Source organism: Ranitomeya variabilis, chromosome 4, assembly GCF_051348905.1.
Source record: "Ranitomeya variabilis isolate aRanVar5 chromosome 4, aRanVar5.hap1, whole genome shotgun sequence".
NCBI classification, from domain to species: Eukaryota; Metazoa; Chordata; class Amphibia; order Anura; family Dendrobatidae; genus Ranitomeya; species Ranitomeya variabilis.
Window position 1 is genome coordinate 662,382,378 of NC_135235.1, and position 14,745 is coordinate 662,397,122.

Sequence of the window (14,745 nt, forward strand, 5' to 3'; positions counted from 1 at the left end):
CCAGTAATGGGGAATCTCCAGCACCTACCTCCACCTGCAGAGCCGCACTCCACATATATGGCTGCTCTGTGCGCACAGGACCTGTGATGAGGTCACAGGAGAGGAGGAGTCAGGGGTCACATGATCAGGGGCCTCAGTGTATGCAGGACTCTGCTGTGCTGGTTGTCATGGTGCTGGATGAGGGGAAGTTTATGTGTGGGGTCAGGAGGGGTTTACAGGGTGGATGTAGCAGAGCCGTGTGTGTATGAGGTGTACGGAGCGGAGCCATGTGTGTACGAGGTGTACGGAGCGGAGCCGTGTGTGTACGAGGTGTACGGAGCAGAGCCGTGTGTATGAGGTGTATGGAGCGGAGCCATGTGTGTATTGTATATCACTGGAGTTGGTGTGACTGGAGGTAACCACCTAGTCTCTCTAAAGTGACTATGCCCCCCATTGTACATCTCCCACTGACAAACGATCCTCCTAGACGGACCCCACTAAGGTTTTTCTCAGGAGCTCACCCTCTTCCAGGAGCCTCAGTGACACCCTCACTTCTCCAAACACAATCACACAGATCATTGAGAACAAGACAGAACTTATTACTTGTAGTTTGATGATGAACAGTCACAAGGGTTAATTACTGTGGAAAAAGGAAGATAGCAAATGAGAAGCAAGAAAAAGTTACAAACACGTTTCTTAATATAAAAGGAAACAACCCAAAAAACCTCACACTCATGTGTTGTGTACAGGGTTCAGTGCCCGGGGAAGCAGAGACCGGGACAAGGCTTCTGTTCCACCAACTCCCAATAACTGCCCAACATACCAAGAGCAAGGCTACATTCTCACTATGAGAATTTGGTGAGTTTTTGATGTAGTTTTTCTTCACCTATTGGCTATATTACGTTACTAACATCCTCTTTATCGAGATTTTATGCTACGATTTTGATATCTTTATTGAATGTAATTTTTTAAATCAAGCTGCTTTGTTTTCGATGCTTCCTGGCATTTGGCTTTAACAAAACTGTATTGATACTGATGTGTGGATTACATGTAGTTTTTACCTGTGGATTTTCTGTATGTAATACAATTCTATGGGGAAAATAGGCATAAAACTCACAAGAAAAATTTACATGTTGTAAATTTCAAAAAGACACCACAGGTCACTTTATGCAGTGTATGAAACATCACAATGGGTATGAGAAACATATACTGTAAATCCCAAACATTTTGTTGGAACTGTAAGGCTATGTGCACACGTTGAGGAATTTTCGCGGTTTTTCGCTATAAAACCGCGAAAAAAAACGCATACATTAAGCATCCTATTTATTAGAATGCAATCTGCAATTTTTGTGCACATGCTGCATTTTTTTCCACGGTGGAATCACATTCCGGAAAAAACCGCAGCATGTTCATTCTTTGTGCGGAATTGCGGGGATTCCGCACACATAGGAAAGCATTGATCCGCTTACTTTCCGCATGTGGCTATGCCCACCATGTGGGAAGTAAGCGGATCATGTGCGGTTGGTACCCAGGGTGGAGGAGAGGAGACTCTCCTCCAGGCCCAGGGAACCATATAATTGTTAAAAAAAAGAAGAATTAAAATAAAAAATCACGATATTCTCACCTTCCGGCATCCCCCGCAGTCTTCCCACTCCTCGCGATGCTCCCATTCCCAATAATGCATTGCGAGAATGACCTGTGATGACGTAGCCGTCTTGCGAGACCGCTACGTCATTGCCGCTAGGCATTATTGGGAGCGGGAGTTGCCGGGAGCATCGCGAGGAGCGGGAAGCATGCGAGGGACGCCGGAAGGTGAGAATATCACGATTTTTTATTTTTTAATTATTTTTAACATTAATCTTTTTACTATTGATACTGCAACCTAATTAAAAGTAAAACGCTACTGTTTAGCTGGAAAACTGTTAAATATTAATTATTCTTATTCTCAATTCTGTACTGAGCACATTGCCTCTCGCTGACATTACAAAAAGCTATTTCTGTATATGTAGCTCAGAGTATAAGTCAACACCATATAGAGAGAACACGTGGTGTGTGGGATACATTTATAAACACAGCTCTTAGGAGGAGGGGGGCCTTGTCACATGGGGGTCACCTACTGCCTGCTTCTCCATCATTCTCCACGGACTTGAGACAAGACAGAAGAAATTAACAACTGGTAGCCATGATGACTTCAGACTTCACACAGACTGATGGCTTTTACCATTCAGAACTTTGGGAAAGATGTGGAACAAACGCTGATAGGAACAAATGGACAATCTGTTCGTAGCTATTTCACTTATTTTATGTCTTGTTGCAATGTGGTTTTTACTGAGGACAATCCAATAAACCACTACATTTTTTATGAAAATATCATGACATTTTTTCTTTAAGAGTATCGCACCTGGTAAAGAGACATGATTAAATAAATGTGCAAAATAAGCATATTTAACAAAAACGCATGCCAATTCCGCATGCGTTTTTCCTGCGGCAGGGAGTTCCAGAATTGAAGCGGAAATTTCTGCGGCAATGCCGGACGTGTGCACATAGCCTTAGAAGCATTTTTTTGCACAGAGAAAATATGTAGCATCAAAAACTTATCATCGGAACTTAACCACTCTAAACAAATTTTTAAGACCTGGCCCTTTGGTGCTCATCCCCTCCATCCTGGGACATCACCTACAGGCCGGGGTGAGGTTTATGACACTTTATGACTCTTGTTACATAATTAGTTATGGTTGAGAGAAGACAAATGTACATCTATTTCACCCGGGGCATGGAACAGGTTATTGGTACGACTACAATACATGATCTGGTCTGCATCAGAAGATCAAATCTTTTTCTCCTCATCCCAGTTGATCCTTTGGACTAAATATTCAGAAAATGTCTTTCCACGTGTACATAATATTTAGTTATTTTTTTCTAAAATAACCATTTAAGCCTTTTTTGAAACCATCAATGTTTCCCATTGTGACCAGCTTGTCAGGTGGGCTAATGCTCAGATTAATAGTTTTTATGGTATAGAATACTTGTCTGCTCTGGAGATTGATCCTTTCCTTCTTCCCTTTTTCAGAGGGGTTTAAATGAAACCACTTTTGACCATACTTTTGTTGGCAGATATGCGACAGATACAGACTTATTTGTGTGCAGGAGGAGTTTACACTTTTCTGACAGTAGATGGCGATGCTGTTACTCTTACATGCTTAGTTGAATGTAATGCATATACTTGTTGTACTCTGGTTTCATTTTCTCTCTGGTAAAAGGTCCTTCAGACTTCATGTTATGCTGTATTAAGAAGCTGATGCATGTACCTCATGTTCTGTGAAGATAAAAGTTGAATTACCCCATATAATCTACTCTCACACGTTTCTTCTGCAACCAAACTGTGCAACAGCTTTTTGTATGAGTCACTTATGTACTTGTACAAGTTGATTACGTTCCCTCTTATATTTTTTCTTTTCATTTAGTCATTCCTCATAATGAAGATGTTCCATGTTGTTGGCGTAATCCCGCCACCTCTGAGTTGTGATGTGTAACGTCAAATAAATGCAAATCCCAATCCCGATGTGAACAGTTTATACAGGAATCCTTGCCAAAGGACACAATTCATATAATTAGATTCAATTTTACATGATCATGAGTATAGAGCAAAGCTGTGTGTCTATGATATGGGCAGCCTGAAGCCAAGTGTGTACGCTATACAGTACAGACCCAAAGTTTGGACACACCTTCTCATTTAAAGATTTTTCTATATTTTCATAACTATCAAAATTGTACATTCACACTGAAGGCATCAAAACTATGAATTAACACATGTGGAATTAGATACGTAACAAAAAAGTGTGAAATAACTGAAATTATGTCTTATATTCTAGGTTCTTCAAAGTAGCCACCTTTTGCTTTGATGACTGCTTTGCACACTCTTGGCATTCTCTTCATGAGCTTCAAGAGGTAGTCACCGGGAATGGTCTTCCAACAATCTTGAAGGAGTTCCCAGAGATGCTTAGCACTTGTTGGCCCTTTTGCCTTCACTCTGCGGTCCAGCTCAACCCAAACCATCTTGATTGGGTTCAGGTCTGGTGACTGTGGAGGCCAGGTTATCTGGCGTAGCACCCCTGCACTCTTCTTCTTGGTCAAATAGCCCTTACACAGCCTGGAGGTGTGTTTGGGGTCATTGTCCTGTTTAAAAATAAATGATGGTCCAACTAAACGCAAACAGGATGGAATAGCATGTCGCTGCAAGATGCTGTGGTAGCCTGGTTCAGTATGCGTTCAATTTTGAATAAATCCCCAACAGTGTCATCAGCAAAGCACCCCCACACCATCACACCTCCTCCTCCATGCTTCACGGTGGGAACCAGGCATGTAGAGTTCATCCGGTCACCTTTTTTGCGTCGCACAAAGACACGGTGGTAGGAACCAAAGATCTCAAATTTGGACTCATCAGACCAAAGCACAGATTTCCAGTGGTCTAATGTCCATTCCCTGTGTTCTTTAGCCCAAACAAGTCTCTTCTGCTTGTTGCCTGTCCTTAGCAGTGGTTTCCTAGCAGCTATTTTACCATGAAGGCCTGCTGCACAAAGTCTCCTCTTAACATTTGTTGTAGAGATGTGTCTGCTGCTAGAACTCTGTGTGGCATTGACCTGGTCTCTAATCTGAGCTGCTGTTAACCTGCAATTTCTGAGGCTGGTGACTCGGATAAATTTTACCTCAGAAGCAGAGGTGACTCTTGGTCTTCCTTTTCTGGGGCGGTCCTCATGTGAGTCAGTTTCTTTGTAGCGCTTGATGGTTTTTGCCACTGCACTTGGGGACACTTTCAAAGTTTTCCCAATTTTTCGGACTGACTGATCTTCATTTCTTAAAGTAATGATGGCCACTCGTTTTTCTTTACTTAGCTGATTTTTTTCTTGCCATAATACAAGTTATAAGTCTATTCAGTAGGACTATCAGCTGTGTATATACCCAGACTTCTGCACAACACAACTGATGGTCCCAACCCCATTTATAAGGCAAGAAATCCCACTTATCAAACCTGACTGGGTACACCTGTGAAGTGAAAACCATTTCCGGTGACTAACTCTTGAAGCTCATCAAGAGAATGCCAAGAGTGTGCAAAGCAGTCATCAAAGCAAAAGGTAGCTACTTTGAAGAACCTAGAATATAAGACATAATTTCAGTTGTTTCAGACTTTTTTGTTAAGTATGTAATTCCCTATCTGTTAATTCATAGTTTTGATGCCTTCAGTGTGAATGTACAATTTTCATAGTCATGAAAATACAGAATAATCTTTAAATGAGAAGGGGTGTCCAAACTTTTGGTCTGTACTGTATATAGTGGAGAAATGTGTGTGTATATGATGTGTATGGAGTAGATCTGTGAGTGCGTATGGTTCATATGGAGCGGAACTGTGTGAGCATATGGTGTGTACAAAGTGGGACCATGTGTGTATATGATGCCTGTAGAGCAGGGCCATGTATGTATGATGCCTGTAGAGCAGGGCCATGTGTGTATGATGCCTGTATAGCAGGACCATGTGTGTATGATGGCATGGCTGTATAGCATGGCCATGTGTGTATGATGCCTGTAGAGCATGGCCATGTGTGTATGATGCCTGTAGAGCATGGCCATGTGTGTATGATGCCTGTAGAGCAGGGCCATGTGTGTATGATGCCTGTAGAGCAGGGCCATGTGTGTATGATGCCTGTAGAGCAGGGCCATGTGTGTATGATGCCTGTAGAGCAGGGCCATGTGTGTATGATGCCTGTAGAGCAGGGCCATGTGTGTATGATGCCTGTAGAGCAGGGCCATGTGTGTATGATGCCTGTAGAGCAGGGCCATGTGTGTATGATGCCTGTAGAGCAGGGCCATGTGTGTATGATGCCTGTAGAGCAGGGCCATGTGTGTATGATGCCTGTAGAGCAGAGCCATGTGGATATGATACCTGTAGAACAGAGCTATGTGGATATGATGCCTGTAGAGCAGGGCCATGTGTGTATGATGCCTGTAGAGCAGGGCCATGTGTGCATGATGCCTGCAGAGCAGGACCATGTGTGTATGATGCCTGTAGAGCAGGGCCATGTGTGCATGATGCCTGTAGAGCAGGGCTTTGTGTGCGCAGGAGGTGTACTTAGGTGTACGGAGAGGAGCCATCTGTGTATGATGATTGTCACAACTACCGTTACCTAGTCAGTCTAACATTAATATAACCACCCAATATACATCTCCCAATCACAAATCACTCCAGACTGCACTCACTAAGGTTTGGTTCACTTCTTGATGTACAATCACACTGCACATGGATTAATTAAGAACGCAAGACAGATGTTAGCGTATGAATTTCTAATTACCGTATATACTCGAGTATAAGCTGACCCGAGTATAAGCCGAGACCCCTACTTTTGCTACAAAAACTGGGAAAACTTAATGACTCGAGTATAAGCCTAGGGTGGAAAATGCAGCAGCTACCGGTAAATGTCAAAAATAAAAATAGATACCAATAAAAGTAAAATTAATTGAGACATCAGTAGGTTAAGTGTTTTTGAATATCCATATTGAATCAGGAGCCCCATATAATGCTCCATACAGTTTATAATGGGCCCCATATTAAAATATGCCCCATATAATGCTGCACGAATGCTAATTATGACCCTATAAGATGCTCCATAGAGACATTTGCCCCATACAATGCTGCACAAATGTTGATTATGGCCCCATAAGATGCTTCATAGAGATATTTGCCCCATATAATGCTGCACATGGCCCCATAAGATGCTCCATAGAAATATTTGCCCCGTATAATGCTGCACAAATGCTGATTATGGCCCCATAAGATGCTCCATAGACTATTATGCCCCATATGCTGTTGCTGAGATTTAAAAAAAAAAATAAAAAAAATCACATACTCACCTCTCGTCGCTCAGGCCCCCGGCACTTGCTATAGTCACCTGTCCACGTTCCACCGCTGGGCGGCGCTGTGTCTTCCGCGTCCTCTGCACTGACTGTTCAGGCGCACACACTAATACGTCATCGCGCTCTCTGACCTGAGCATCACTGCAGAGAACTCGGAAGATGGAGCCTGGCGGTAGAATGCGGGATAGGTGAATATTGCGCACTGCCCCGTTATACTCACCTGCTCCTGGCGCGGTCCCTGCCGTCCCTGGTTCTCCGGGCACCAGCAGCTTCTTCCTGTGTTGAGTGGTCACATGGTACCGCTCATTACAGTAATGAATATGCAGCTCCACCCCTATGGGAGTGGAGTCGGGTCCATATTCATTACTGTAATGAGCGGTACCACGTGACCGCTCAACGCTGGAAGAAGCTGCTGGTGCCCGGAGAACCAGGGACGGCAGGGACCGCACCAGGAGCAGGTGAGTATGATTAGACAGCTGCCGCTCCCCCTCCCCTGCCGACCCCTGGGAATGACTCGAGTATAAGCCGAAAGGGGCCATTTCAGCCTAAAAAAATGGGCTGAAATTCTCGGCTTATACTCAAGTATATACGGTAACCCCTTAGAAGATTCCCTTGAAAATTGGCTCTGGAAGGGAAGGCAATTTTTTACTCACCTGCAGGAGAAGGCACAGAGGAGGTAGTTTTTCTCCAAACAAACATATTGTGAGTTAAAGGGAAGCTGTCACCTGACTTTTTGCTTATAAGCTGCGGCCACCGCCATTAGGGGCTTATGTACAGCATTCTGTAATGCTGTAGATAAGCCCCCGATGTAACCAGAAAGATAAGATTATACTCACCCAGGGGTGGTCTGGTGGGGTCTGGGTCCAATGGGCATTGCGGGTCCGGCGCCTCCCATCTTCATGCGATGATGTCCTCTTCCTTGCTTCTGTTGCAGCTCCTGCGCAGGCATAATTCTCTGCCCTGTTGAGGGCAGATCGAAGTACTGCAGTGCGCAGGCGCCGGGAAAGGTCAGAGAGGCCCAGCGCACTGCAGTACTTTACTCTGCTCAGGGCAAATCAGTACGCCTGCACAGGAGCCGCGACAGGAAGCAAGAAGGATGATGACATCGTATGAAGATGGGAGGCAACGGACCTGGATCTGCGACGCCCATCAGACCGGGCCGCAGCGGGACCGACCCTGGGTGAGTATAATCTAACTTGTTTTTCTTCTCTTTCAGGTTACATCGGGGCTTATCTACAGCATTACAGAATGATGTATATAAGCCACTGATGCTGGTGGCCGCAGCTTATATGCAAAATATGAGGTGACAGATTCCCTTTAAGCAATCAATCCAGTACATTTTTAACATATATAGTTCAGCAAAATCAATCCTTCTCTACAACTTTACATACTAAAGCAAAGGATGGCACCTTTTTACTCAAATCAGACCAAATTGTAAATAGGTTTAAGAAGTATTTTAGAGAACGTTATAGTTCCCAGTTATGTCACACATCTGGGGAAATTAACTAGTTTCTGGATCATATTAATCCTGCTGTTCTGTCAAAAATGACCGAATTTGAAATGTGATTTTTTTTTTTTAAATATTCATTATGTGGTTCTGAAACTTGTGGTTAGTTGACTTTTCTTAATTTGAGGGGTTCTTACTATGGATATTTCCTTTTTGTTTACTTTTTGCTCCATGTTTTTTTTTTTTTTTTACACTAGTACTATTTGGTCAAAAATGACCGATGGCCTTTTATACTAATCTCCAGCCATTTATTTTAGTAAAATAGAGGAGTTATAATCTCATTTTAGACTATATATTGCATCTACAACTATTTATCAATTTATCTACGTCCTTTTGGTCCGTGCAGATTAAGGGTGTGTGCACACGTTGCAGATTTGTCTGCAGAATTTTCTGCACAGAATCTGCATCTCTTGGCAGAAAACGCAGGTAAAAATCCACGCGTTTTTAGTGCGGATTTTCATGCGGATTTGTATGCGTCTTTGTAGGCTAAATAAAGATCTATTATTACACAAAAAAAAAAAAAGAATTGTTATGTCATTTCTTGTCCAACCTCTTCATTTACATACTCCATTGAAGAATGTTTACACACAGCTAGATAGATGATAGATAATAGATAGATGTATAGATAGATATTAGATATATAGATCGATAGATAGATCGATAAATAGATCGATAGATAGATCGATCTATCTATAGATATATCTATCGATCTATAGATTTATCCATCTATCTATCCATAGATATATCTATCTATCCATAAATATACCTATCTATATATAGACATATCTATCTATCCAGAGGCGTAGCTAGGGTTTTGGTTCAGGGGGGGGCAAAACTTCTGAGTGGGCCCCTAACCAGGTAACCATGAATACAACTCGGTGATGCACCCTAATAGTGGAGGAGAACCTCAGCAGATGACCGCTCTGTTACTGAAAATAATCTCCATATAAAGACCAACACTGATATTACCGCCATATGGTCAGTGGTAGATACCAGTCCTACAGAACATATAAGAGATCACAGCACAGTTACAGATAATGACTTACCGCTGACGTCCTTTATGATGGTTCACTTTTCCCGTCTTTTCCATCTGGCCCAGACCGACATGACAACTTCTTCCAGCAACGAAACGACTCGGCTGCAGAAAATACAAGGACACGTTTCACTTCTCACATTCCAGCCCCATCACCATCTATTCCCAACCTGCACAAACTCCTCATCCTGCTGATACCCCAATACTGAGCAGCTGCCGTATGTGTCCCTATTACTGCCCCTGATACCCCAATACTGAGCCGCTACTGCCGTATGTGTCCCTATTACTGCCCCTGATACCCCAATACTGAGCCGCTGCTGCGTATGTGTCCCTATTACTGCCCCTGATACCCCAATACTGAGCCGCTGCTGCCGTATGTGTCCCTATTACTGCACCTGATACCCCAATACTGAGCCGCTGCTGCGTATGTGTCCCTATTACTGCCCCTGATACCCCAATACTGAGCCGCTGCTGCCGTATGTGTCCCTATTACTGCCCCTGATACCCCAATACTGAGCCGCTGCTGCGTATGTGTCCCTATTACTGCCCCTGATACCCCAATACTGAGCAGCTGCTGCCATGTGTCCTTATTACTGCCCCTGATACCCCAATACTGAGCCGCTGCTGCCGTATGTGTCCCTATTACTGCACCTGATACCCCAATACTGAGCCGCTGCTGCGTATGTGACCCTATTACTGCACCTGATACCCCAATACTGAGCCGCTGCTGCCGTATGTGTCCCTATTACTGCACCTGATACCCCAATACTGAGCCGCTGCTGCCGTATGTGTCCCTATTACTGCACCTGATACCCCAATACTGAGCTGCTGCTGCTGCCGTATGTGTCCCTATTACTCTACCTGATACCCCAATACAGAGCTGCCGCTGCCGTATGTGTCCTTATTACTGCCCCTTATACCACAATACTGAGCCGCTAATGCCGTATGTGTCCCTATTACTGCACCTGATACCCCAATACTGAGCCGCTGCTGCCGTGTCCCTATTACTGCACCTGATACCCCAATACTGAGCCGCTGCTGCCGTATGTGTCCCTATTACTGTACCTGATACCCCAATACTGAGCCGCTGCTGCCGTATTACTGCACCTGATACCCCAATACTGAGCCGCTGCTGCCCTATGTGACCCTAGTACTGCACCTGATACCCCAATACTGAGCCGCTGCTGCTGTATGTGTCCCTATCACTGCACCTGCTGTGTGATTCTCTGTGCCCTCTAAATTCTAAAGCACCCCTCTATAATATAGTAATGTTGGGTGCAACTGCCCTAGAAAACAGTGCCCACATTTTGCCCCCTAGAAAGTAATATTGCCCTCTGTGTGCCCATTTAATAGTCACAGTAACCCGAGTTCCCCTATAACAGTAAGAGCCCACTTTACATTTAATAATGTCCCGAGTCTCCTCCCCTGTACAGCTCCCCTATACACAGTATGATGTGCTCTTATAAATACCATGATGCCTCCTCACTGTAATGCACCCCCACACAGTATACTGACCCCTTAGTAGCCCCCAAACTGTTTGATGGCTCCAGCACTGTATGATGGCCCCTTCACTGTAATCCCCACACTGTACGATGGCCCCCACTGTAATCCCCACAGTACCATGGCCCACTAGATAGCCTCCATATAGTATAATGCACCAGATAGTCCACAAAATAGTATAATGCACTCCCCATAGGCACTCTATAGCAAAATGCAGCACCCATAGGCAGACTCTATAGCACAAGGCAGCACCCATAGGCAGACTCTATAGCACAAGACAGCACCCCCATAGGCAGACTCTGTAGTACAAGGCAGCACCCCATAGGCAGACCCTGTAGTAAAAGGCAGCACCCCATAGGCAAACCCTGTAGAATAAGGCAGCACCCCATAGGCAGACCCTGTAGTACAAGGCAGCAACCAAATAGGCAGATCCTGTAGTATAAGACAGTACCCCCATAGGCAGACCCTGTAGTATAAGGCAGCACCCCATAGGCAGACCCTGTAGTATAAGGCAACACCACCATAGGCAGATCCTGAAGTATAAGGCAGCAACCAAATAGGCAGATCCTGTAGTATAAGACAGTACCCCCATAGGCAGACCCTGTAGTATAAGGCAGCCCACATTAAAAAAACAAAACTCACCTCTCTTCCTCCTTGTCCCAGCGGTGCTCCGCGCTCCCGCTCATCTCCTGACAGCGGGTGCCGGGTGGCGACGTCACCGCGCCCAGTCAGTGATGGTTTGATGGCTCCAGCACTGTATGATGGCCCCTTCATTGTAATCCCCACACTCTACGATGGCCCACTAGATAGCCTCCATATAGTACAATGCACCAGATAGTCATCAATATAGTATAATGCACTCCCCATAGGCAGACTCTATAGCACAATGCAGCACCCATAGGCAAACTCTATAGCACAAGGCAGCATCCATAGACAAGACTCTAAAGCACAAGGCAGCACCCCATAGGCAGACTCTGTAGCACAAGACAGCACCCCCATAGGCAGACCCTGTAGTATAAGGCACCACCCCATAGGCAGACTCTGTAGTATAAGGCAGCACCCCATAGGCAAACCCTGTAATATAAAGCAGCACCCCATAGGCAGACCCTGTAGTATAAGTCAGCACCCCATAGGCAGACCCTGTATTATAAGACAGCACACCATAGGCAGACCCTGTATTATAAGGCAGCACCCCATAGGCAGACCCTGTATTATAAAAGGCAGCATCCCATAGGCAGATCCTGTAGTATAAGGCAGCACCCCATAGGCAGACCCTGTAGTATAAGGCAGCACCCCCATAGGCAGATCCTGTAGTATAAGGCAGCACCCCCATAGGCAGACCCTGTAGTATAAGGCAGCAACCCCATAGGCAGATCCTGTAGTATAAGACAGTACCCCATCGGCACACCCTGTAAGTATAGGACAGTACCCCCATAGGCAGGCCCTGTAGTATAAGGCAGCCGCCATAAAAAACAATACTCACCTCTCTTGCTCCTTGTTCCAGCATTGCTCCTCGCTCCCGCTAATCTCCTGACAGCGGGGCCAGGTGGGGACGTCACCGCGCCCTCTGTCAGTGTCGGTGTCAGTGACGTCAAGCGCTGACAGGGGGATGATAGGACCTCATCAATGCGGTCAGCTGTATTGGCTAAATGCCGATACAGCTGACATTGCGGTGACGAGCGAGGGGCCCACTGCTGGCACCGCCCCCACCCCCGTCTGCTCAGGGGCCCCATAGCGGCCGGGCGGCAGAGGTGGGAGACAGATTTTCCCGCCTCTGCTGCAGAATGTAACTGTATCGGCGAGCTGCGAGTGCCAATACAGCTACAGTAGCGTAGCTCCGGGTTGGCCCCCTCTAAGCTCCGGGCCCGGGGCGCTCGCACCCTCTGCCCCCCCGGAAGCTATGCTACTGATTTGTAATGTTTGTGGCCCCGCGCCTTTTGCCATCATGCGTTTATTCGGTTTGCGATAATATGAAACCTCACTCGGAGAGTCTTCAATGTGAACTTCACTAGAATTGCCACTCATGGCTTCCTTGTCTGATGACCTAAAAGACACATGTAAGCCAGATGAATCAGAATTGACATTTTTATCACGTTTCATATTAGGGGCATAATGTCTTGGGCGGTTTCTGGCACCTGCCCCATTCATAAACTTGTTTCTACTGATAATCATTAATGTCTCTTTGAAATTTGGCATATTGGATTTTCTATTTAGGAACATGCCATCCTGCGGGATTGGTGGCAATGAATTTATGCTTCATTATTAATCCTTTTCTCATTTGTATCTGAGTATATGTACAGTATAGTATGTATTAGCATGATTATGTATTTTGCCCTTTTCTCGTTTTTCCTTTTTTGCACATGGAATATCAATGTGATTTGCATGTTTGTCATGTGATTTGAAATCGGATTTTTATTGGACACATTCTGTATAAAAGTTGTATAGGACCTGTTCATGTATAGTTTAATAAAGGACACCTTGAACGTTTAAAACGCGTTACTATATCTTACCATGTGAACCTGTTCATTGCCATGGTTAAAAAACATTTGCAAATAAATTTTTGTATTCAAAGAATCTGGAGCAAATCTTTTTTTCCTAATCTATTTAAAAGCGCCATAGGCTGATGGGTGGAGTGCTCAGTTACAAAGCATGTGCTACAAATATAAGAAAACTGAATTTGTTAGTGATATAGAGTAGCTCTCTTAGCTTGCACCTGTTCACACTTTTCTTTTGTTTGGAACTTTTGATTATTATTTTTTTATATCTTTTGATGGGTGTAGTTTCCAGATTGGGGTGACATGTGGGTGGGCGAGGGGGGTTCTGCTATTTTGGCACCCCATGTGGGGAAGCTCTGCAAATGCAACATGGCGTCCGCTAGCTCTTCCATCCCAATTTACACTCTAAATATTATACAGCTGTCCTTCACTTCCAATCACTGCTATGTGCAACAGTTTTTGACCACACATCGGGCACAGGTATACTCAGGAGAAATTGCAAAACAAACTGGGCTGTTCACTTTCTCCTTTTAATGAAATATATGGGGCTGAAGCTATATTTTAGTAAAAAAAAATATTTTATTTTTTTTTACCCTAGGTTGCATTAATTTATGTGAAGCACCGGGTTTGTCAGTTTTCAGACATACAGTATAAGCCCCTCAATGTCACATCAAAAGTGAATTGGCACCTAAAAATATAGGTTTTGTAAATTTAATTGAAAGAATGAAAAATTGCTGATAAACTTTTAACCCTTCTAACAATATAAAAACGTAATTTCAAGAATGATGTAAAGTAGACGTGATAAATTATTTACTATTTTAGTGGTATGAGCTTGATAGAGTAAATATTAAGTGTGAAAATTGCAAATTTTAGATATTTTCATAAGAGCAAATCATATCGATCTAAATTTACAACAAAGTACAACATGTCTAAAAAAAAAAAAACACTCAGAATCACTAGAATATGTTTAGAATTATTGCAGCGTTATTACCACATGAAGTGATATTGGTTAAAATTGAAAAATGAGGCTCGCTCCTTAACGTACAGAGTGGCTCGGTGCTAAAGGGGTTAATGAACACTGTAGTGCACATATATACACACAACAATGCTGCTGGACAGTACACGATCACTCAGCTCTACTACACATGCACATTTACATACACACAGCTTTACTACACTTGCACAGTAACACACAGCCCTGAAACATGTCCATATTTATAGACAGCTGTCGTACGCACGCACGCACGCTTACATGCATAGCTCTTCTACACACGACATTTACATACACACGTACATTTACATACTCACAGCTCTGCAACACATGC

General features: G+C 44.2%; 1 protein-coding gene across 1 annotated transcript in view; it reads right to left on the reverse strand.

Annotated features, from left to right (window-relative positions):
- Positions 1-14,745, reverse strand: part of LOC143766225 (uncharacterized) — a 50,527-nt gene that overhangs the window by 20,311 nt on the left and 15,471 nt on the right. The window contains exon 1 of the mRNA XM_077253736.1: positions 29-75. Coding sequence (XP_077109851.1) covers positions 29-55 — 27 coding nt within the window. The 5' untranslated portion in view covers positions 56-75. Of the gene's footprint in view, positions 1-28 lie in introns of the transcript that reaches the window.